The sequence below is a fragment of the Aulostomus chinensis genome, chromosome 22, assembly GCF_037954235.1.
Source record: "Aulostomus chinensis isolate RoL2024-O1b breed Wild chromosome 22, RoL_Achi_v1.0, whole genome shotgun sequence".
NCBI lineage: Eukaryota > Metazoa > Chordata > Actinopteri > Syngnathiformes > Aulostomidae > Aulostomus > Aulostomus chinensis.
The window spans coordinates 15,638,881-15,665,008 of NC_141341.1; the positions used below are offsets into that span (position 1 = coordinate 15,638,881).

The 26,128-nt window shown below is 43.1% G+C and overlaps 1 protein-coding gene across 9 annotated transcripts in view; it reads left to right on the forward strand.

Annotated features, from left to right (window-relative positions):
* adgrb2 (adhesion G protein-coupled receptor B2) overlaps positions 1-25,854 on the forward strand; it is a 243,011-nt gene extending 217,157 nt beyond the window's left edge. For 2 of the 9 annotated variants that reach the window (XM_086193954.1, XM_086193958.1), the window contains 8 exons: positions 1,698-1,737; positions 2,151-2,165; positions 3,283-3,455; positions 3,880-4,593; positions 8,143-8,178; positions 9,790-9,903; positions 21,879-21,932; positions 24,933-25,854. In XM_086193954.1, coding sequence (XP_086050080.1) covers positions 1,698-1,737; positions 2,151-2,165; positions 3,283-3,455; positions 3,880-4,593; positions 8,143-8,178; positions 9,790-9,903; positions 21,879-21,932; positions 24,933-25,109 — 1,323 coding nt within the window. In that variant the 3' untranslated portion in view covers positions 25,110-25,854. Of the gene's footprint in view, positions 1-1,697; positions 1,738-2,150; positions 2,166-3,282; positions 3,456-3,879; positions 4,594-8,142; positions 8,179-9,789; positions 9,904-12,675; positions 19,716-21,878; positions 21,933-24,932 lie in introns of all 9 variants that reach the window. The other 7 variants (XR_015111308.1, XR_015111307.1, XR_015111310.1 and 4 more) reach the window with 7 other exon arrangements.
* The last annotated feature ends 274 nt before the right edge of the window (positions 25,855-26,128 follow it).

The following is a 26,128-nucleotide window of genomic DNA, read 5'->3' on the forward strand; positions in this document are numbered from 1 at the left end:
TTAGTCATGTAGCTAGTTTTGGTGTCGCTAATGTCATGTTAGCTTTGTGGCTATGGCTAAACAACACTGGCTGACTGTCAGGAACGGGAAGAAATTATTGAGCTTCATTTCGCATGGTTTATGCACAGTGAGGTCGTTTGACAGTGAGGTTGTGTTCTGACAGCAGGAGAAGAGAGGATTTTTGTTGCCTGTTCATTTGAATGCTCTTTAAACAAACAAACAAAACAGGTAAGCAGGACCTCTCCAAAAAGGAACATTTCCCACCTTCTAGCCGCATGAATGCTCTAAAAATAAACAGTTTACACTAATTTTTGAACAGATTCAGTAAATAACATAAAAGAGCTTAACCAGTGCAAGACTACCTGTCCATTCTCTGAGTTATGCTAAGCTAACTGCTATCGTCATCTTCAGCATACAGACATGAAAGCAGCATCGGTTCTTCCATCTTACTGTCAACAAGAAAGTTAAAAGCAAGATTATTTCCCCAAATCTAATTCATTCATTAATTCATTCTGGCATGCATTCACTCAATCAAAAGAGTTGCTATTGCATCAAATTTATCCTGGTTTTGATTACATATTGTACCTCTATGTCTCAGTAGAAATAGCTGTGTGTGTGTGTGTGTGTGCACAATAATTAGGGAATAAAGAAAGTAGGTTTTATTTTAGCCATGTGAGCCAGAAATTGAAGTATTTCTTGGGAAAGTTGATTTTGTATGACTGTTTAATTTGAAGTCATTTTTGGCAATACCTCCATCTTTCTTGTTGTAGAGAGTATTTACAGTGTGTTCACAGTGATGACTCGCTGTATATATAGGCTGTTACAGAGAGATGTTATGGTTGCTTGGTGACAATGGATTGTAAAAGACTTGTATTCCTACCGTTGAATATATATTTTCCTAAAGCAAGTGTGCAGAGTTCTGTCAGCGGCTTGTAGCTGAGTTTGTTCTGGCTACCCTGCAGCACTAACAGAGCCATTTCTATGACGCGTCCGTCATGATCAGTGCCTGAAAGACCTGCTGCAAACTAACACGCTCAGTTTTGGTGCCTCAATTGATTACAACACTAAACTCATCTGGTGTGTTTCAGGATTTTATATGTTAAAGCAAGACATGTAAAATGACAGACACTCCATAGGAACTGTTCCGTTTGTGCGACCAGTACCAACAGAGATGGTGTAGCTGCTTAAAACCCTGCCGCTGACATTACACTCAGTGCACATCTGCAGTGTGTTTTGTCATTAGACTAACTCAGCCAGGGGACGGCAACAGATAATTTTACTGCTAGATTTCTGTCCCCTTTACCATTCCAATATTAACGCTCGAACTGCAGACTGATGGTGTATAGTCGGATTACGTACCCGAGTCTTAAAAACTTGCCTCTGCTATGGTGAGATGATGCACATCATGAACTGGTGGGTTCTCGTTTTGGTTTTCCAAACCTTGGACAAATTCATCAACGGGAAATAAACACTTTTTGTATCACTGTTGTTCTCACTGGGCGTCACTAATTGTAATTGTTGTTAAATGTTGTCACCATGGCAATACATCATCTCCTCTTCAGTAAAGTCAGATCTCAGTCATTGGGTATAGAACATAGCCATCGGAGAGTCTGTCACCCATGCTTCTGTTTATGTATAAAATTGCACCCACTCATTGTTTTTGTCCTCCTCCTCCCTCCTTGCCTCCTCCGTCTCAGACGGATTTTGAGAAGGATGTGGACTTGGCATGTCAAACAGGTGAGCTGATTTCCCTTTGCCGCTCTGCTTATTTCCTTCCTTTGTCTAGCACAGAAATTAGCATTGCAGGAATGAACGGAGAGTCTGTAACGCTGTTAGTTCGCTGCCTCACATACTAATGAAGTCACAGATGATTCACTGCGACTCGACATGGCCCTGCGCAAATTATTACACCTTATCAATCACACCGATTCTGCCCAATAAGTGTTGAGAGAGCATATGTTTGGATGAGACTGTGTTTAATTGTGCATGATAATAACACTCCTCCCTGTATTCAGGCCTGTTTCACTCACGGGTAACAATGGGCTTGTGTGTGTTTGAAAGTGTGGTTGTGGTTGTATACAAATGTACCACATTTTGTGTTGTGCTTTGAAATATTAACACAAAATCACTTTCCCCCTCCACCCTCGCAGAGAGAGGACACCCATGTAAGTTTTCCACCCAACTTGACCTGCTTAACACTGCCTGGTCCAAACCCAGACTTTATCCCTGTGTGTGTTGGCTGCAGATTTGAAGAGATGCGGTCTGCGAGTAACTGTCCGGTCCTCTGTGGCACACGCTTAGACAGTAGTTACAATTTTTGATCAAATGTGGAGCTCGACATTTTGTCACATGAATGCAATTTGTGTAAAAATGGTCCGTGCTACATCCTTTAGTCTAGAATTGGAGTTTGGTGCCAGAGGGGACATTTATCCGATAGAACGCAGCATGATAGCATGAATTTCCAGATTCATTATCAATATTATGTGCAGATTAAACATCTCTCATCAGCATGCCATAGCTACTTTGAATGTTACTTTTCTAAAAACCTTTCCCACATCTTTTTCTGGTGTTATGACCTCAGTAACAAGCATGAAGGCAAGGCCGCTGTTAGTAGTAATACAGAGATGCAGTGAAGCACATACCCACCTGCAGACTCCCACTTACATGTGACACAACAGCAAATAAATAGGCTTGTGTGCAAGATATGGGACGAGGTTCAGTAGCAAAGTGGAGTTTGGCTCCGTTTCATTTGAAGCACACAGCATTTTTTTTGCGGTGAGGCTCATTCTCCAAGCTCATCAAAATCCTGGCTCACCAGCCAATTTTGAGATGGAGATGGACTTAAGGTCACAGTGTCACAGACAAAACTCATCTGAACCATATAAGAGCAAAATGAGAAGTGAAACTTTTCTGTAGAGATGCAATCTGTTTTTTTTTTTTTATGTGTGTGTGTCTGTATGTGTATATGGCAGTGATTCTAATCCCATGGGGCAGCTCAAGGCTGCATCAGAGCTGTATAAGTCCCAACATCAGATCTATATCAGACCCTGAAGTGTGTCTTCATATCAATCAATGCATTTATTGATAGATTTCCTGAGGCTTCCTTTCCTCTCGTTTTCTTTCTTCACTCATCCTGCCAACTGTTTGACAATCCCATCACTTCATCTCTATTCATTGTACATTCTCACTCCATAATTCTTTCAATTTCATCGACTCTCGCTCCTCTATCCCATACTTCCCTCCCCCCAATGTCCTCATGGCATCCCCCTCATTTCCCTCCAGTCATTTTCAAGGAGGTGAACACCTGTAACCCAGCCACCATCACCGGGACCCTGTCCCGCATATCCCTGGATGATGAGGATGATCCCAAGTTGGCAGCCCATCAGGAGGGGGGAGTCGGGGTCAACTTCAGCTCCCTCCCCGGAAACATCCCCCCTCCCAACCTGATCGTGCAGGTAAGGCTGGATGATGAGTGTTGTGCCCTGTTAAACTCTCCTGCCCAAGAACTGGACTGAACTAGACCACACAAGTAGGATTTAAGAATTTCTGTCTTTGGTGACAGTCTGATCAAGATGCACCTCTCTGACCCTCATTTTCAAGGAATGAACGATTTTTCTACAGATAAAAGTATGCCATCATAAAGGTTTAATGGATGCTATTATCTCAGAAAGTGGCTACCCAGGGAGGCTATAAAGCATAAATCCAGCTCAGCAGGAAGTGGGCAATTTGTCCCTAATATCATGAAGCCCGGCAACATCGCTGCAGCATGAAAGATTAAATCTAGTCTCATAAATTGTGATGTGGATTAGGATTTTATTTCACTTAAATATATGTTGCTACCAGGAAATATTTGTGTAACAGTGACTTTCATTGTACAAGGTCCCCCCCCTTGGAGGTCTCAATGAGCTGAGTGAGACTCCACTTAAGAAAGAGGTGAATGTGGATCAGCAGAGACAGCAGGGGCAGCAGCGCAGCGGCGCTCCCATCTACCTGTGCACCGAGAGTGGCCTGGGCTGGGCTCGCCCACCCGCTTCCTCCAACACCTCCCAGGACGGAAGTGCTGGAAGTGGAGGAAGTGGAGGGGGAGGGGGAGGAGGAAGCGGAGGAGAGGGAGACTACATGGTCTTACCTCGAAGGACAGTCAGTCTCAAACCTCCGGTGCCCTCCTCCCAAGGAGGAGGTCTGGGACTGGGGGGCGAGGACAAGCCTCTCAACATTGCAGTGGAGGATCCTCCCTTCCCTCCTCCTCCCTCTCCCTTGACCCTCCATCCTGCTGAGAGCGAGGCCTACCCAGCTGATTTTGTGCCGTCCAATGTGGGCGACATGAACATCACCATGAACCTCAACCGCTCCTATGGGACGATCAAAACAGTGCCCCACGGGCACGGCCACATGATGGCTCAGGCCGGTCTTGTGCACTCCCACGGAGGACACATGCACCCCCACGGGCATTCGCTCCAACTGAAGCCGGGTCAGAGGCCATCAGTCAGACAGATTCTGACAGGGGGAACCGCAGTGGAGAGAACCAGGACCCTGCCTCGCAACCTAGGCAGCACCAACGCCAACACCAGCCTCTCAGCAGGATCCCTAGAGGTGGGTAAGAGGATGAGGGCTGAGGTGGAGGTGCAGCCTCTTGACCATGTCCAGCTTTTACATGGGCACATGTTCTGTAGGATGTAGGGTTGGATGGGATATATGCATGAACTTACACTGGTGGAATGACAAGGAGGAGAGAAAGAAGAGAAGCGAGGCGAGTACACCAATCCCTTAAAAGTGATCACAACCTCTGACCACTGCATTGTGTGGTGTCTTAAAATTCTGTAGCGTCACCACAGAAACAATGACCATTAAATTCAGCAAAGATCCTGGTTCAACATGTGATGTGGGCTGTGAACGGGTGAACTGCCATCGAATGTGCTACGTTGTTGAACTAGAGATTCTGAGTTCACCAAGGGATCCTGACAGACTCTGCGCTGGCAGTGTTTTTGTGGTGATGGCACATCATTTTAATGTAATTTAATCAAACTTTAACACGTCCTGTGTGCCACCATTGCGTAACACAGTTTTCAGTGGTCATGTTGTCTACAATAGGTCCAGTTCCAGTTTCCAATTTCAAGAAAAATGTAACAGGCTTGCATCTAATCCAGTGGCACTTTGAAAAAATCAGCTACATTCAGCTCATTTTCAATACCAGACTACACTGCACATTTGAAACAATGCAAAAAAGACGGCTGATATTCAAGCAGGCCTAATTACATGAACGTGCTCGTCACGGAAGATATTTTCTGTCATAAGCAGTGACAACACACAATACAATATTCAGTAACAACTGTACAATAACCAGAGCTATTATTTTTCAGTTTAGCAGCATTGAAAGAAGTTGCATAATGACAGCCAGGTTCCTCCTAGTTCACTGTGTGTGTTTGTGTAGTGTGTGTTTTATACCCCCTCCTAACTGTACAAGGTGGCACAGCAGACGGACTGAGACAGGCAGGATCAGAGGAAATACCCCCGATGAACGTTTTTCAGCCCACCTTAATTTCACAAGCGCGTGCACACACGCGCGCGCACACATGCACGCACACAGGCAAATGATAGCATGAGCACATCAACACACCGATACAAACACTTCAGATCCCCTTAATGGTGTCTTGCTGACTCACAAGGTTGATTAAATAGATGCAAACTACTCTTTCCCCTCCAAAAAAGTGCAGATGCTTCATTTTGGGCTGAGGATGATGAGGATGAGACATTAAAAGGCATTAGAAAAAAAAATCACTGCTGGAAGAACCACAAGTGCACTCATGATTAGCAAAAAGAAATGCAGGGATGTAATTTACTGCTATAATTTTACCTGGTTTGAATATGCTTGATTTGGAGATGGATATCCAAGTGTCTCTCTTATCATTAAATCACATCAGTGTTGTGCTAAACCAGTCCAAACATGGTGACTCATAGCTGTGGCAGTGTGTTCATTTTAAGTGGAGGCTTATAAATTTGAGGTCTTAACGATATATTCAGCTCATGAAAAAGGTAAACTAGTAGCATATTGCTATCACACACACACACACACACACACACACACACACACACACACACCAAAAAAAAAAACAGGTCAGTTTTGAATGTGATGGATGTTCTCTTATCATGTTATAACAACTTTCATGTTCTGATGAGATATTTTCTTGCTGTTGCAACATACAAACACTGTACATTATAAATGAATGATTCAGTAATTACCAAATACTAATTTACCAGGTTATATCAAGATCCTTTGACGTTATTATGAGACGGAAACTTACCACATCTTTAAAAAGAAATTTACACATTAAATCAGTATATTTTCTTTCTTTTTCTTTTTTGTCTTACAAACTTACTGCGAAGTATTTTGAAATATTTACAACAAAACCTATCACCTCATCACAAGATATTTCAGAGTGTGAACTACGTACAAAGTTACCACAATACAGTGAGATATTTTCATATTAATGCGACACACAAACATTTCCGACATGAAAACCCATAACTCCCGTTTGAGTGAGGAAATGTGTTGAGATTATACCGCTGCTGAGCATGGTGGAAGAACGCAACAGATGGTATCGGTAATGCATTGACATGTGAATGTTTTATTGCAGTAGCAACCTATTTTGCGCATTATAACAAGATATTATTTGATAACATGATACATTTCATGTTACAAGGACAAATCGTTGATTCGTATTAACATAACTTTCTATGTTGCAATAATGTGGAAATATTTTATGGCAGGAGAAACATCTCGTTATAAGAAACTTTTCGCCTCATAACAAGATTTCATATTTTAAGGTGAAATGTTCTGTGCTGCAAGAAGATAAATAGTTTATAGTTACACCAAAATGTTTGTTGTTATAATATGAAAAGTTTGTGTTTTAATACTTTGAAGATTTCTCTACAACATGAAAAACGTCCCGTTCCAACATTAACGCTCCCATGTTGCTGGTCCAGTTTACTTCCTCTTGCGTGGCACCAGAATACATAGAAACAGTGGAAGAGCGGAGAATAAATAAATATCTCCTTTTAACAAGGTTAGCATGTTTCCTCCACTGAGCACACAACTGCCAGCAAATGAAAATCGAGTGTGTGACTGAGGTTGGTGATTACTTTAGGTCCAGTAACCATAACAGTAAATCACAGACACTAAGGGTTCCTTATGAATTGTGTATGAGTGGTTTAATGCCTGCTTTATACGTGCCTTCACCAGAACATGCAATATACAGTGCAGTATATGCATGTTGCATGGTTACCGTAAGAAAATGGCATCATGGGATTTCTCTGTTGAAGGTAAGGGCTCCTGTGTAACAGGAAACCAATTTATCTAAGCAGTGCTTGGTGAATTCCCAAAGTGAATTGAAGGTCAGTGACACTAGACTGTTAACTCCTCCACGTGTTTGCGTGTCCTTAGATTTCCAGCCCTTCGCTGCCTCAGATAAGCAACTCTGCCTTTTTCTGTTGTTGTTGTTTGGTTTTTGGTTTTCTGTTTTTGGGTTGTTGTTGTTTTTTTGTTTTGTTTTTCTCCAAAGAAAGGGCTTTTGACTAACTGCGGAGAGTAACTCGTCTCACTGCCAAATGCAAATCTGGCAGACAGCGAGAGCCAGAAGTCAGAGATGGAATGGAATGCAATGTCAGGGCCAGATGAGTTGGAAATGTCTGCAGCTGTTAAATTGGCGTTTTGTGCGCCACTTGCTATAGTTACAGAGGCATTTAAGAGGAGAGTGGTGGCGTTCAAATACGATTAGAAGATGAAAATCATTTTTTATATGTGTGTTTGTTGTGGCTCCTGCAAAACTCTCTGGGAACAGTGACGAGAATGATTTATGCTTGTATTTGAGAGCGTGTGAGCTGAGAAATTATTATTTCATTCTAATTCGGGGTTATTACACTTCACTAATCTCATTATGGTGAAATTTGCCTCTTCCTTTTTTTTCCCTCGCCATTTGTAAGAACATCTGTATCATGTTGGCTAGCCAGTGCATATTAGCTCTCTTCCTCTAATAACAATGAAAGATCCACAGTGAGACTGAGACCGAGAGGTCAACAGATCAATAGTGGTCAAGGGGTGGACATTGATGCTTTCTTCTCTCCCCCTGCCCCCTCCTCTTCCAGAGGAAAAGAGTACGGTACTCTGAGCTCGACTTCGAGGTAAGAACTCGGACCTCTTACCCTGTCATCAGCCTGTCTCTGCTTTCTTGTGCTTCTGCCAGGACTTGAGTAGCGCATAGAGGAGCAAAAAGCATTGCTAAACCCCTCCCTTGCATGTAGAAAAAAAAAATGTTTCAGACCTACCTTGATAGTGTGCTGTTTCTCCAATCTCCCTATAATCTGTTAAAATTCATTGATGTGACAAATTAAAGCATCAAGAGAGCAAAACCATCCCACTGACATGCACAATTAAACCTAATTATGCTGTCATGTCACCGTGGGGGAGTGGGGGGAGGGGGTCCTGGTTAAAGAAACAGCAAAGTAGAGTGCTTCTTGTGTCTGAATGAAGCCTAGTGATTCAGTTTAGGGTCAACACGTGTAGTTGACTGGCTGGTTATATCTGTTGGAACGACATGGTCTGGCAGTGTGTGAGTATGTCTGTGGTAGGTGTGTTCTCCATAGAATGAATCTCCAGTCTTTAGCGCCTTGCAAAATCAAAATAAAGCTTTTTTTTCTCTTTTCTTTTCTTTTCTTTTTTTTTTGTGGAGAGAGTTCACTTTCATTTAGTATGTTTTTAATCCAAGACTGGACATTCACCTTCCATCATGGAGACATAGTTTCATTTAATAGGAGGTATGTGTGATGGCAAGCTACTAACCGTGACAATGGCTGATCATTCTACTTATCTGGCAAATTTTATTGGAAAGTCCCGTTGATGGCCACTGCATGAATAAGGACACCGACTCTGGAAATCAACTCTTCTCTCATCAGTTGAGAAGGAGTTTGACAAATAAGACCCGCTAAAGTAGGTGTACACTTCCATGATTTGATGGAAGGTGAAGTCATCTCCACTGTAACTGTTTCATGTAATTGTTCAGTCAAAGATTAGAATATAGTCAAAAATACCAACCATTTTTGCTTGAACCCTTAGGAGGTATATATATATATATATATAATATATATATTTATATATATATATATTGTGTAGCACCATCTTCGAGTGCCCAATCTGGAGCACTTAGAGCCAGTGCTGAGCATCAGACCAGGCCAGTAAGTGTGCGGGTGTTAGCGCTGGCATCCTGCCCTTGTGTCACTTTCAGCCTCGCAAGCTGCTTTGACGATTAGCTACTGCCAAGCAGCCCCATTACTGAGAGACAACAGCGGTGGCACTGACAAATGCAGTTTGCTGTCAGATAATTTAAGATCCCGGTTTAGCCACCTGCTAGACAGACATATTCAGAAGACGGGGAGTTTTTGTCAAATGTCCAGTCACTCGGGCAAGAGTTCCATTCCAGCCCTCATGATAGATGTGGAAGCTAGCAGCCACCAGTCATTTTCAGCAAATCTTCACTTAAAGACTCCTCTGCAGCACTCGTAGTTGCCAAATTCTTAAAAAGTAGAGGTGGTGGATGTACCAGCATGAGCCAGCAATCAATTGATTCTGTCAGTGCCCCCCTCCCCGTAACCCCTTTTCATGGCTGGCATCACTGCAGTCCCTTTTACCCATCCCCCTTCTCTTCCTGCCTGCCCCTTACTGCCTCCCTTTGGCTTTTTTTTTGTTTTGTTTCTATTTGTTTCATTTTTGGTGTTCCTTCCTTTCTTCCCTTCCAGAAAGTGATGCACACTCGCAAAAGACATTCTGAGCTGTACCATGAGCTCAACCACTCCTCCAAGTTCCACACCATAGACAGGTATAGCAGGGACCCAGCCATGTCCACATTCAAGGTAAGACCATTGCCCAAACGCGGGATGGGAGCCCGCTGTACAAATGCACCTCCACCTCCACCTCCACCACCCCCCTCACACACACACACACACACACACACACACCCCCACCCCCCACACACCCAGCCCTTTGTCACAACCCTAAGTCAAACACATTAACACTAAAAAAATGACACAGAAAGTGGTCCACACTTTGATAAATAATTTTAAAACGAGGGTGACGTTGCTTTCACTCGTACTTTTAGCTTCCAGATGACTGCAGTCACGAGCCCCCACTCATTTACAAACATGAGGGACCTTTAAAAGTGGTTGTATTCATTACATTCATTATAGGGCCTTTTTTCTGGCCAAATTGCTGCCTGAAAAAGGTGAAAACATTGTTCTCTCTAACGAGGGAACGTTAATGTAATGTGAACAGTGTTTCATTGCCATTACTAATTCACAGCTGCACTTATTAGTGTATCCTCAGAGACTCAAACTAGCTCATAAATATAATTTTAGAAGCATATTTCTTTCCAGTTTTCATAAATTCCTTTTGTACCAACTGTGTTTGGGCTGAACTGTGTGTGGTTGTTACCTAATTAGATACCTGTCAAGCAGATAATCTGGTTATCTGAGGGATACACAATCATAGCAAGTTATTGACATTCAAATTCAGCAATTTAACCAAAGCATCAACCCAAAAAGTGTATTTTGCTTTTTATGTACACATTCACAAACATGCTGTTTTTGTTTTTTGTCCCAGAATGCAGAAGAGGCGTTTTTGCTAGCTGGAGGTGGCTATTTCTGAGTATGTGAAAGGCAAAATACAGTTTTTGGATCAAGAATCACTTCAAGACTTGTAAAGTTCACCAAATCACCTCCCCACAATGCACTTATTGCGTAGCATTGTGCCTTGAACAAAATGTCTGCGCTCATGTCACATTGGTAAATGTGTCTTGTGAGAGGGATGTTCATGTGTGTCTGTGTGTGTCAGTGGGACGCTTGGGTGTGCACCTGTGCGCACAAGACACAGAAGCATCTTTGAATCATTAATAGACCATTAGCAGCAGACAAAAGAGTCCCTGCTTGCTCTGTACTGACCTTCAGAGGGGCAGTTTCATTAAGATTCAAACACACGCGCTCACACATGCTCGCACTCCTCTCATCTGTGGCGCTTTAGTGCACAGGGCCATGATGAGTTAGTCAGCCTTGATAGGTGTACTTTCCCCTGGCATCAGCGGTATGCTGCTCCACGTCTAATTTACACCCCCAGTAGAGGAGCATGGGCTAGACTGACGTCTCTCATATCAACCATGCCACATGGCCACACATTTGCTGTACGCACATGCTCACACACACAGACGTGCAGACACATTACACAACGCCAGAGCCTTTGCCTTCAATCCTCATTTGCTCCACGTCGTGATTAAGATTTTCAGAAGCCTTGGCCGACTCCCCATTCATTAAAGTCAAGCAAATATTTTATGGAAAGGAAGAAAAATGGCAGGCTGCCTGCGAAGGCATGAGCCATACATTAGAAGTCGATGGTTCTTAACAGTTTCACGGCAGCATGCTAATATGCCTCAGAGGGAGCTAAGGTGTGCGTGGAGATTATGCCCGAATGTAAAAGAAATGAAAGGCCGCCACAAATAATAGATCGGCTGTATTTAAACTAATTAAGACCAATTGGAATGCATATTTCTTCTGGGTTAGTGACATCATATAAGTCATGAAATGAGAGGGCAGCTTACTCACCCAAATCCATTATGTTAAAAGTAAGTCGGCAGTTCACTTAACTTTGAATAATTACACAGATAATGCTATCAGTGTCAGGCCTTTGACAGGACCCAGCTTGAATTCATCTCTGCTGTTGTCAACACCTCACTTTGAGAGTCACCCCCAGACACGGACATGCTGACTATACAGTAATTATGGAGATGAGAAGAGTTGGGGAGTGTGTGTGGGTGTGTGTGTGTGAGTGGGTGTGTGTGCACTTGGCTGTGTGTGATTGTTGGCATGAGTGTATGTATGCCTCCATGTTGTCTTGTTCCTTTTTGTATGGGTTTTTTTTTTGTGTGTTTCTTTTGTTTTTTTTGATCCATGCATTGCACTGCCTGTGTTTAGAGACCATGAGTGATGATTGTGTCATATTAACTTCAATAAGCTCTGTTGAACAAACTTAGCAAACTTAATTGCATCTCAAGGGATGTCTTCAAATTGATTGACACCCAAAGTACCCAAGAAGCTGGTAGTCCCCCTCAGCGTCATCTGTCTGGACTGATCAGGGGCCGTCCTGTATGTTAATCATGAACAAATATGGCCAGTTACAGGACCCGAGGAAAAGAATGAATCCCTCTGACCCCTTCATGCACACTCAAAAGTTGAGGTACAAGACAAGAAGCGTTCTGTGGACTCTTTTGAACAATGCCCCCTCAAAGGTCAAATCGGTGCCTCAAAGGTAAATTCTTTGTCTTCAATAGGCCGGAAGTCCTCTTGAGTAACAAGTAACAGAAAATGTTCAAAGTCAAGTGAAGGGTACCCTCCCTGAGCAAATCATTTGTACTCTTTTGAGTACACGCTGGTACCTCTATTTTTGAGTGTGTAACTCACGACGAGTCATTAGTTACCTCAAGCAATGACCTCTAAAACGCATTAATTCCCCTGACTTTCACAGGCCTCTCTCTCCCTCTCTCTCTCTCTCTCTCGCTCTCTCTCCTTAAAAGTGCCTAAACAGAAACTAAACACCTTTTAACCTTTTTAACCACTGTGGCCGGTGTCCGCCCACAACAGGTCCCCCCTCCCCCTCCACCGAGGCACAACACAGAGCCATCGCTAGTGCGCAGAACATCACTGGTTTACAAAGAAAGTCAACGTAAGACAAGCTAAACCTCACATAAACCCTGTGCCATAGAGTCCCTTCTAAACCACTTTAACGTAGCTCTCTGAGCTGGTGCACTACCCTTCCCTGTATGCATCTCATGGTTTGCCACTGTTTGTAGCGTATCTGTGGTTCTACGCTGCGGGAACATGCATTTCACCTGTAACTGACTTCCCCCCCGCAAACTGTGGTTTGTTTGTTTTTTTGTTGTTGTTGTTTTTTTCAATCAGTTAACAGCCACAGCAGCTCCCTCAAGCTTTGGATTATGGCGTTTGTTTCATGTGTATGCATGTGGATGGGGATTTAATCCAGGCGCCGCCCTGCATTTAGAGCAAAAGTCTAACAAAGAGCTTTAGCATGTCTGCCCTTACACAAAAGAAGTGCACCCTAGTGATTGGTATGCTTTCAGTTGACATTCTATGTACTTATCAAATATATAAAATAATTCATGATTAAAAAAATACAATAATACTAATAATGTGTATTCGTATTTGGCAGGTAGAGAAATAGTGTATTTCCTATGTACTTGTGTTACTTTTGACTGAGATGAACCTAAAGTTACTGTGATAACCAAAAGTATTACAGCCTTACAAAGAAAGTTCATACATTGCACACGTTTTGTATTATATAGATATTTTAGAATCCCTGCCGATTTACATCATCAACGCGAGATTTTAGGGAACCAATCTGAACGCTGATGGTGTCACTAAACGATAGGTATTACCGAATTGTGCACTCGCCATTTACCAAAGACGAGTTAAAGCAAAGAGCATGTCTTTTGCCACTATGAAAGTGCTTTGTAAAAACATAAAAGTTGGCTTGAAATTCATTTAAAAGTATAATACTTGTAGTTCCTCCATAAGATATAGCTACTTGAGACATGAACTTGAACTGTTCCAACTGAAGTGTGCTTCTTTTTGTACGGGTAGCTAACTAGCTAAAAATCAAAAATGGATGAGGCAGCTAAAGCCTTTTTAAACACAGAACGCGCCAAATTTGCAGCCCGGTAGAGGCGGGAATTTGCCATCTTGTCCGTGTGAAACGGAGGTGTAATAGTCCTCTTTTCAGAAAAGCCACGCACAGACGGGCAAATTTGCAGTTTGCTGTCCAGTATAAAAGCGACCTAAGTGTCAGCTAGAGCCAGTGGACCTAACAGCTACTATTTTAGGCTGTCGCTGGCTACTTACTCTCTACTTCTGTCTGAAATGACAACTATTTTTTCATAAATAATGTAGAATTGTGCTGCCACTGTTATGACTAGAAATTAGATTAAGAAGACAGAGAAGCGACAGTGGCAATGGGGGGCGCTAAATAGCGTAGCTACCATGTGATACCACAAACAGGCAGTGTCAAACTCTACCTTTACAATTCTGTCTCATAGTGGTGTGACTGTATTTAACGAGTGAATACACTGGTCTACCCCTAGTTTGGTGGTGTAACAGTTCACATGTAGCTGTCCTAGTGCTCATTGACATTCCTCCATCACCTGCTGTACCAATGAATATTGAAACATACAACGTACAGAAGCTCTAGAACCAGAGGATGTGGATTTTTCTGGTGATCTGATGCAGGACTGCCTTCATCTTCCAAGATAAAACAAAGGTGTTACGAGACAGTTTGTTGTTCATTTCTGCTTTCATTATGGTGCCCCCCCACCCCCCGGTGTGACCATCGATACAGTCATTGTGTCCCTTTCAGTGCCTGAAGGAAACCTTAAGACTTATCCACTATAACCTCATAATAAATCAGTTCATAAAGACAATGACCCAGCCAAACAGATTTATAATCACCTCATAAACCATCATATTCTGGCTATAAACTAGCTCATTGGCGCTAAACAGGGCCAAACACAATGTGCTGTGACACTCAGAAATATCTCAAAGTCTTATGGGGTCAGAGGAGACCTGATCCCTTTTACTTCTCTGGTAAGGTAGGATCTCTGTGTTGGCTGTGTTGAGGAGATGAGTGGATACCAGAAAATGTCCCAGACCGAGCCACATTTTTCTACCCTTACATCTTATCCAATTTTCTGTGTAAGATCACCAGGCTTAAAGTGGACTGGTGCATTACATGTGCCATCTCAGATCTTAAATCTCCCGAATTCTGCTCTTCTTGTCTTTACTCCTCTCCATACCGTCCACTCACTTGTTAACTCTGTGTTGTCTGCTCCCAGTATTTACACTGATAGCCAGACGCTGCCAGGTGATGACTCACTGTCGCACTCAATAGACAGAAATAAAAGAGAAGGAGATAGAAGGGAGGCAGACGCTGCATCACAAGACTCTCCATTAACCTCCACGTTGAAAATCACTTTGTCTTCTCCACTAGGCTGCTGGTGCTGCTGCGAGCTGAACTCATCCTGCAGATGGAAAATGAATGTCCATGTTGTCCTCCTATTTTGTTATTTTTTAAAATCATATGCGTGACCTTTACAGTGTACTGTTGGCGCAGTGTCTTAACTGGTGAGCTATGGCTAGCAAAGGTCAGGTGCAGGCTATGACACAAATATATAATTCTCCTGGTCTTTTCTGACATGTGTGCATATTTAATGCAGTAAGATGCATAGCAGCTTGTTCTCATTCTAGAAAAAAAAAACAACAACACAAGTATTGCAAAGATTTCTGTGTGCTTTTTTTGTATTTGCTAGAACCTGGCCAATACTTACTTCTTGTACTGGAAAGTAAAAAGAAAACAGAAATGTATGAAAACATGTATATTACATAAGCAGAAATTTTGATTGTGGGAAGACACAGACGGGTTTGAGGTTATGCTGTAGCTTTGTTCTGATTTCATTTTTCAATGATTGAATTGCTGACAGAAAAACCTTTTTCGTCCTCTTAAAAAAAAAAAAAAGCCATCTTTTGCAGTGCCACACCGTATTAATGGTCTTAAACAGCAACTCAGGGTGAGGGTGACTGGTGCTGGGCAATGAACAGCGTTTCTGTCCACATTCAGACGAAACTATCAGTGTGTGCAGTGGAAAACCAGACTTGACCTCATGTAGCGAGTACATATGTTCAGTTGCGGTTACTTAATTCCATAAACAAAAAAAAAACAAATTGCCCACATTAGCATCTACTCAGCTGAAGCGGTAGCTACAGGTTAGTGTGCGAGCAAATGCAGCTAACATGAGTAACGGGGCTCTCAAACCCATTTACTGTGTATGTGCTGGGAAGCGTAAGAGCAATCTGCCATGTGCCCCGCTGAGTTCAAGGGGCACGTTCACCCATGTGTTTGACCAACTTTCTGTGCTGCGTACTGCGTCGCATCCTATCTGAAAACCCCTGAAAAGATGGTCATCATCAGATGACTTTCCAGTTTGAAGTCAAGAATCAGTCCACCCCTGCAACATCGCTTCACTCCGCTGCTCATCTGGTTAGCTTTGATATGTACAATCAGTCAGTGCTGAGACAATTGGGTCAGAATGCGCCCCACTGGAGAAATTGTCTTACTAAAGTATGTCTAAAGAACCAAAGCGTCTTTTCTTCATTATAATCTTTGTAACACAAATTTTTTAACATTGACCAACGGATTCCAATTTATTTGCAGAAGACCAAAGTCAGTCAGTAAAACAGGTGTCTTCTCCACTGAGAGTCATAGTGTGTGTTGTGGTTTCACTTTGAATGCTAATGATGAAAATAAAGTCAAATCCTACTCTGTTGTAAATTCACTGGCAGCTCTTTGGCCATATGGCTAACGGAGGGAAGGAGTCCGTTTTCCTAGCGTCTGCCATCATGGAGACAGGATACAAATGGAGTCAGGGAGGTCACTGATAGACCATCCAAGTGTTCCGCGTGTATTAGCATTATTGTTTGTACTAATGGGGAGATTTACAGCTACTTCCTGGCATCCATCCTCGGCCCTTCTTCTCCACATGGTTCAGAAGGTCATCGCCCAATGATGCAGTGTTGTGCTCATGTGTGGGATGAATAGTGTGTGTGTGTGTGTGTGTGTGTGTGTGTGTGTGTGTGTGTGTGTGTGTGTGTGTGTGTGTGTGCGCGTCCAACAGAAAGAGAGAGAGGGAACACGCTGCATAATGGCATGGCTGAGGCTTTTTTTAATTATTTTTTTTAGCTCTCAAAAGGGGTATATTTCCATCCCACCGCCTGCGGTGTTCCTGATTAAATGAAGTGTGTGCGACGTCCCTCTGCAGATAGACAGCCAGGAGTAGTGCAGAATGCAGTGGGATGAAGTGAAAGACAAGGGAAACATGTTCTCTCACTATTTCACTCAGGCTAGATCAGAGCGCGGACATTCTCTGATTATGAGAGATGTGTTTGCAATTTAGTCTAAATGAGTGAATGGCGGTGTGTTTTCGATCTGTTAGGGTTCCTTATTAGAGAGTGGTGAGACCTCGGGAGCTCATTTTATGTGCAGCAACACTTGACTTTTGTGACTGTTATTGATGTTTTTGTGAGCAAATGAAGGGGCAGTTAGCTAAGGTAATGTGTACGCTTTGATCAGGCAAAATGAAGATGTATAATTCTAGATTACAAAGAGGGGCCCCCCCCCCCCTTTTTTTTTTTTTTGTTGGTTCAAGTGAGGGGGAATTTGCCTGCACCGGTAAGTCCTGATAATCAATTTGCCAGATGAAGGGCTTCCAATTTTACATTCCCGCAATAAAGCAGGTCCTGCTCTATTCACATTCCCCCACCTCACTCTCTATTCATCCTCATGGTTTGACATTTTCCATCTTACTGTCATCCTCATTTTCCCATTTTACCCCTCTACGCTGTACGCTCAGCCCTCGGTAGCACATTTGAGGCATTAATTGAATAATTAATTCCTCTCATCAGCTTGTTTTTAATTATTTCCGTGCCCCCTTCTCCATGCAGAGTATGTACTCATCAACTGTTTTCATCCTTCCACACAAATTGCTCATGCACACTGAAGTCTGGTGGAGTGTAGCTTTAACACACTGAGTGTATCAGTGGCTCCTAATGAGGTAAGGGTTAGCCCAGGCGGAACAAGCCCAAGCTTTGTGCACCAACAGCCACAATACTATTTTAGCTCAGTTAGTGTCTTTAGGCCAATTAAAGAGAGGTTCACTGACTGGGAGTAGTTTCAGTATGGGAGCACTGGCCTTGGATGCCATTGCCCCTCATTACACAGGCTCAGACAGCAGCGAACCAATCCTCTGTGTCTGATTGCTCGTTTGTTTGCAATGTGTTGCACTAATGGAATTTATTTGCCCTACATTCTCCCAATTTGGCTCCTTTGAAGGGCTTTATTACTTGTGACACAGATTTCTTCCCAGCTAGGGGGTAAATGATGCTAAAGACTGCTATCACCAGTTAGTCTATTTTCATGGCCCCTGGTAAATTAGGCCATTGCTGACGAGGAAATCTGGATTCTAGACACTCCTTCATTGGTTGTTAGAAGGCACAAAGAACTGGTTCAAGGACCTCTTTTTGCTGTTGGTTAGTCCAGTTTACTTGAGCAACGCTGCAGGTTTAAGCTTGCCAATGGGCGAACATCCCCCTCTGCTTTTTCTTCCCCATTGCTCTCTGTGCCGCTAGTCACCCTTTCTATGTGAAGCATAAACACCCTCGGAGCTAGCTAGCTAGCTACTAGCAACCCACAGATCAAAGGTAAGTGTTGACCAGCTCGGTTGTCAGATGCTTAGATATACAACATAGATATGAACTGGTCTCTAGGGCCGCAATCAACCAGAAATTCTTGGTCGACTGAAGCCCTCAAATTTCGACTAAAAATCGACTAATTTTATATGTGAAAAATATACTGTGTCAACTATCAACACAAAACCTGTTGATGAATATTTAGACAATTGTTTTCGTCACGTTATAATAATTGACCGACACTATCATTTGTCCTGCACACAGAGCGAGACCTAGTACTGTTCAGTCTGTCTGTCTCTAGCGGGTCGGGCGAGTCCAAAATAGCAAAGCAAGGGGGTGTTCAAAGATAGATTGTTATCTGTAAAACAGGGGTGCTTTCGGTACTTTCCTCCTGATGAAATTAACATGGCAAAAAATTGACCAATCAGAATTTTGGTCGAGCCAGAACGTATCGACTAATTAATCGACCAGTCGACTGGGCGGATTTACAGCCCTACTGGTCTCTCCCCAATGTTATTTTGCAAGGGTACTGTTGCTTCATCTTGGGTTTGACGTGACTCTATGAATATGTTGTTGATTCTAGCAGAATGATAACTGTCGAGCCAGACGTTTCTCCTGTGGAACGTCCAAGCAAGTCAAAGTGTTGATCGAAAAGTGTAGAGGAAACAGTCCGACTAAAGCGAGAGTTTCAGTTCAGTTAAGTGAGTGCAACATCATTGATACTGGAAACTGAATTACTCTTCCATACGTGTGCTTCAACGGGCTCCTCAAAGATCTTGGGTTTGGCACATGTTCCATGGGTCCTACTGCACTGGTCAACCTGGAAGGCAAGCAGTCAAGGGGAAGCATCTTCAAGGCGGTGCCAAACAATGGCAAAAACAGCACATTTCACAAGACAAACTTCATGTTTTTCTCCAATGGTCTTTGAGTTTAAGGCTTCCACACCCCCTTTACGTTGGTCAACTTGTTTCACACAAAAAAAATCAAGGTGGACTGGAAGAAAATCTGAGTGCAGCCTAGCTGTATAGAGGCGTACCACCACCAGAGGGAAACAAACTTGAGTGCCGCAATCTATTCTTCCTCGTTCCTCCTGGGACGACGGCACAAGTTCGTTTAAAATGACGAGAAATTTCATGTTCTGGTATCCACTCTCACTCCGACATTGTTTTCATTTTAAGTGTGATTTAAGTTTCTTTCATGTGTATGTATTTTCTTTGCTTTACTGCTGCTCTTTATTTTATTTATGTTTTGCTTGTTTTCTGTTTTACGTCCTTCGTTGGCTGACTGGGTCTTGTGTCGTATGCTTGTTGTCACGTCCCAGTTTGAAAGTAGCCAGGCAGTCAGCAGCACCATGGGCGTCCAAGTCAACAAAGGTACAGTTAACCCACTCACCCCACCCCTCCACCACCACCCAGCCACCCACCCCCTTGTTCTCCCACATCATCTCCCTCCCCCACTGTTCACCCACGCAGAATTGACACTGCACCGTTCAAATGAGGGTGGAGCTACAGAAAGTCGAACGGGACTTAAGTGTGATGTTTGTTTCGTAGCATCTTTCTTTCCCTCTGAGTCCCGACAAACTGTCCAGCAGCTTGACTTCTATCTGAACTCGCCTCGCTTGCCTCCTCAGGTTTTTATGTCAACTCTTGTATTTGGAGCTACTGTACTTTCCACTTTGCCATCCGTACCAACACAAGCGTACCACTGGGTAATACTCAGAGTAATATCATTACTTGGAAACAAAAAAAAAAAAAGAGCTGCCAAAGTGGAGCACTTTTGGGAAATTGCTGAAATGATCGACGTTCAGGTGTAAAATCAGCCAATGAATACCCAGCGGCCAGTTCCATTATGACCTCAAAGAAGTGAGTGCAACCGAGGGAAGACTGTCAGTCATAACTTCAGCTTGTAAAGGTGGCTGATCCCCTCATCTCGTCACACACCTCTGACATCTCTTCCCGAGGCTCATACAAGACAGGAGGAAGTGGAACGTTTACGGGCTACGCAAAAAGTACACACCAAGAGAAAGAAGAAAAAAAATCAGCTCAGCTGAAGGTCGTGAATTTTGTCCCGGATCGATATTTGGAGACCAAAATCAAGCTGATACGTCTTCTTGATCAATAATTCTGACGGTCGCAAACTCACCTGATTGACAGCTCATCGCTTTCGGAGCTTATTTTGCTCAACAGAAATTGTTCATTTTAATTTTATCGTAGGTGTCTGTGGGTGCTTGGTTCAATTATATGTGTACATTTTTGAATTATTCAAAAAAATATATGTAATTGCACATGGACACAGAAGCATTGCGATAGAATTCAATAGGGAGATGTGCGTCTCGTCTCATTGGAAAAGTGTGTTAATGCTTTGTTGTATTGCTGCTGCTGACCGGTGCATTAACTTAGATTAAAACCATGAAACTTTATCACAATAAAATTATACATTGATTTATTTCAATACATTTTAATTTATAAATAATTACAAAGATTGCCAGGTATATGTGCAATAACGGGGATGATGTATTTTCGTTGGCCAGCTCTTAAAGTCAGCATCACAATGAGTTCCCTCGACCCAGAAAATAAATAAATAAATAAATCCAGCAGTATTTTTACATCAGATTATTTTGGATTGTATAAACTCCGAGGTGAACAATACGTGCATTAAAAACAAAGATAAAATGATGGGATTAGAGTCAGGAATGAAAAGTAGCCTAAGGCATTAAAAGAATACAAGCTTAATAAAACAGAGGGAAATGTCATGATAAAAACTGCAGGAGGTAAATGCACAGTTTGTGTGTGTAACGTACGTTTTTTAGAGGGGGCTAAATACTCCCCTGCCAGCCCGCTGCCTCACCGGCAGACCAAGGATGGATTGAGGTGCTGCATAAAGTGCAGATGTAGACAGTACAAAATACTGAGTCGAACTGAGACTGAGCACAATGGAGTTTTCTTTGAAGCGTCTGGAGGCCGACCAGTCAGCAATGTCCAGTTTATAGCTTGGCTGTTTTATGTAGTGTAAAATCAATAATGTAGTGTAAGATCTAATAATGTAGATAGCACTTGGAGGCACTAACGCAAGATTAGTTATCCTCTTTATATAGAAAACATTCGCCTCACTTCCTCTCGACTGTACGTACCTGTTCATAGACGCTAGAGGTGTGTTGAATCTTCCTGTCACTGATTCTAAATGTGTGTGTATATGTTTGTGTGACCATGCTAACATCAGGTGTCAGCTCGTCATCTGTGCAGTGCTAAACTAGGAGTGTGTGTGTTGGTGTGTTAGAGCTGGTGAGGGGGAGAGGGGGGATTGAGAGGTGGGGGGGGGGGGGCAAACCGAGAGAGAGAGAAGAAGTGAGGTGCAAACACAAAGCTACAACTGCCTGGTCACCTTTGCGTAAAGGTGTGGGAACAATTCTTTTGTTTCGGGGCAGAGTTGTCAGTGACTGTGATCCCCCCTCCCTCTCTCTCTCCCTCTCTCTCTCTCTCTTGTGTCCCTCTCTTGTCACCTCTCCTTGTCTTCTCCCTCCCATTTCATCACCACAGAGGGAAAAGCGATGGAGCATTTCGTCTGCTGGAGGTGAAAAGAACTCATCGAGTGTAAGTAGAGGGGTTTGTGGTGGAGAGGGAGAGGCTAAAAAAAAAAAAGGAAAAGGATGGGATAGGGCTTTGGGCCAAGGAGGTATAGAGGCAGGCATAGATGGCGAAAGGGAATGGATAGACACGCAGAAGCAACACAATCGCGTTAGCCTGGTCTCCCAGGGATAAAGTTGGGCTTAACTGCAGCATTACCCACACTCCTGCATTACAAAATGTTCCTTCGCCAGCAGTTAGCATGCAAATTGGCTCCCAGATTATGCCTTTTGTATTCATTTTACCAACTGTCAGAGTGTGACGCAGGGAGAATGATAATAAGGCTGATATTGCCCCCTAGCGATGATCATCACACTGCTAGGCAGGAGAGGCAGCAGATCAATGAGAGAGTGTGTGTGTGTGTGTGTGTGTGTGAGAGAGAGAGAGAAATGAAAACGATTGAGTGAGTAGCGTGTGTGCGTCATAAGAGTTGGTCAGGAGATTGAAGGCAAGGAGCAGATACACAGCAGGCTTCTCCGATGCATGAGATGCAGGAAAAGCAAACACGCCGGTGTCCTGTAGGTGCTCGCTCAAGTGGAGGGGGAGGGGAATGTGTCAGTGAATTGGCTCGCCTCAAAGCTCATCCTGGGATGTGTAGCTCAGCAAGACCCACCGCATCTATTGTGAATATTCATCCTCTGAATGCTCATTTACAAAATGAATATTCAGCTCCATGTACATGTAAATGTAGTCTAAAAAACCTCAATCGGCTCCATCGTGTCTGAAGAAAACGCCGCAATTAATCTGAGGATTTTTTTGTGTGTGTGTTTTTCTTTTTTTTCTTTATTTTTGTCAAGTCTTACTCACTCTTGCTCCACCAAAAGTCGTCTCGGCGAGCGGATCCCTCATATCTCCCCCTTCGGTATCTGTGAAATCATTGCCTCCGCCAGATAACGAGTGCGATTTGAATAATGGCTCTTATCTGATGCATAATGCTTCCGCTAATTCCGCTTTTAGTTAATCCCCTAACATGCATTTTACATGCGTGGTGGGTACATCTGTGGACCACATGCAGCGATCACAGACCTGGAGCCAAGACTGAGTTTTCATGAGTTTCACGCTTTCATCAGTTCCTAAGAAAAGTTTGGGATTAGGACACATCGGGTGGGGGTGGGGGTAGTTTAGATGCCATAATGATGGCACGGTGCCCATGAACTCCAGGTATGTATTTTACAGACGTTGTTATGGAGTTGGTATGTCTCTGTGTGAATGTTGGTGTGTAGTTTATTAAAAGATCAGCTTGGGGGTCCGTGAGTGCCTGATGGAATGTATCCATCTCCAAATCTGTAGGCCACTGTTTAAGGCACAGGTGTTGCGTTCATTATGATGGCGTTGAATTTGTTTGCTCCTGTGTGGGAACGGCAACGTCGCGATGAAGTCTGACGAGCAGATTCGTAAGAAACCGCCAGGTTGGTCGGACTGTGTGATCCACGTTAGCGGACGTTAGCGCGTCTGCGATGCTGATAAAAAAATCCCATGTTTTTGCTCTAAATGTAGGATGACGTGATGTAAACAAACATCAAAGTGTACATCCCCACTAATAAGGTTCTTTTCAGTGCCACGTTTGTGCCTCATATCCACACGACTCAAAAAAACAAGCAAATTTAGGGGATTTAGCTGCACTCTGTGTTAGTTTTTCAACTCTCGGGGGGCTCAACTCTGGGGGGGGCTCTGTGTTAGGAGGCCTCTGAACATGATGCGTGTCACGTGACTCAGAACAAACATCAGCACTGATTTCAAGAGGTTTGTTTGGCATGAATTTAACTTAGCTTGTTCTTTTCTAGCTGTTAGCAGGAGTTGTCGTTGCTCCTGGGGAAAGGAGAGGAAACTGTTGAACGCTGCGATAAAACCACTTTGACTGCGGAACAACGAACACCATGCATGTGTAGCATTTAAATGTTGTATTCATCGGGTTGACAAGGGAAAACTCTAGGAGAGTGCTTCTGCTCATGGATAATCCCGATGTGGAGTCTCTCGTCTGCGTCACCTTCTTCCAAAAACCTTTCCCCATCAGCACTAGCGCGCCCCCCCCCCCCCCCCCCCCAAGTGATGATGATGCTGCTGGCACAGCTCTGATACACCAGATTTTAAACTGTTGCTGAACAATAGTGGGTGTTCAAGGAAGGAGCAGTCCCGAATGGTTCCTCAGGACTATCAGACGGCCGTGGCGTGAACTCAGGGGCTGTGTTGCACCAGGCAGAAAGTCAAAAAGAAAACATTACACAAGTTACATGGAGCGTTGTTTGCTGTTGTTGCTGTTATTTTCTTTTGGTTTTCAAAAAAAAGGTTTACCGATCCGGAACCATTCAGACGCAGTATTCTAGTTCCTCTTGGACCCTGATGACCTGAGCTGTGACACGTGTAGCATTGTGGCCAACGTTAGCTAGCAGATCGAATGGTATCCTAACAACATAAAGCTTTAATATAAAGTTTCAAGAATGTTTTGGGGCACTACTTAGGCAACAGATTATAGTGTTCCGTTATAAAATATCCCCAAGATAAATCGTTGGTTTTAAATTGTTTGAAACATTGTCTTCCGAACATCATTTTTCTACATTAGCTAACGTTGTGGGACTGTTATTCTCTCCGAAATTATTCTGGTAGGAGGTCCCACGTATACTCTGTACTCTTTAATTGTACTTTACTGCCAAACAAATGTGCAGTTAATCAAATATGTGCTAAAAAGTTATTTGCGGCGCAGTAATCTGGGGCCCTCGGGGTCCTTCAGAGCACCTGGACACTTGCCCGCATCATTTTCTCTTCCAAATAACTAACCAGAGGATTTGTTTAAGAACTGCTAACTGCTCCTTGTCTCCTCCCTGTCAGACCACTTCTATACACTCTTATTAATGCCGATAATCTTCTCCTCGTCCAGCTGACTCTTACATTTGAGTGTGTGCCTTTTTTTTTGTTTTGTTTTTGCTTTTTTTTTTTTGCCTCTACTCTTTTATCCTGCTTCTCCAACAGGACAAGTCCAACCCGGAGGACCAGAGCTCCTGGGACAGCTTCAAGACCATGACCCCAGAGTTGTCCATCGTTCCCGGGGAGCAGAAAGACCGAATGGAGCTGCACAACAAGAACTGGGACTCCTCGTCCGCTAACACACCCGACTCATCCGAGGGAGACTTCCAGACTGAAGTGTGAAGACAAAACACACGTACACACGGTCACTCAAACACAAGCCGAGACACTGAACTTCTGACAAGAGTGCGAACACGCGCACACGCAGACACACACACACACACACACTTCTCTATGGGACCCTGTTCTGTATTTGTTTACTGCTGCAGTGGACAGACATGGAAAGAAGACTGTTCTACTCTATATTTTCATGAAAAAAAAAAAGACTATTGAAAAGAAAGAACAGGGGCTTGACACGTCTGTGACTGAAGAGAATTTTTAAAATGAACTAAGAAACTATGAAAACATATTTCTGAGAAAAAAAAAAGAAATGTTTATTCCAGAGGGGGAAAAAAAAAGAAAATCTCTTTCAATTGTTTGATGATTTTTGGGGGAGGGGGAATGAAAAAAATGAGTATTTCTGCACCGTTCAGTTTTTTTTATAGCAAAGGGGGAAAATATCTCACAGAGGTTTCTCACGCTGTTAACATCCCCCCCCCCCCCCCCACCACCACCACCACCACCACCACCACCCCCCCGGCAAACTGTCATTTATCTCCCTTTCCCTTCAAATGGATGACAAAGATACACAAACCGTCGATTTTTTTCCGCTTTTTTATGTTTCACTCGTGTGAGGGTGTGTGTTTCTTTCTCTCTCTTTTTTTTTTTTTTAAATCCCCCTCATTTGGATGGATATGAGTGGGTGGGGGTGAGGGTGGGGGTGAGGGTGGGGGGTTACAAGCTGCTCACTGATATGTGCCATCCTCTTTGCTTTTCCAGGTTCCAGTTCAACGCGTCCATCCATCCTCTGTGTTAACATTGTGTATTTTCTATGGCTTAGTTTTTGTTTTTAATGTCCGCACATTTGCTTTAATGAAGAAAAAAAATTTGATTGAAACAAAGAAGTCACTTGTGTTTTATGGTCAAACTGTTCAAGAAGATTTATTTTCAGATTTTTGCTTGTGCTGCCTTTTGTCATATTTTTCCATTTCCTGAAAATTTTCCCATGTGGAACTTTCAAAAAAAAAAAAAGATTTAGGACA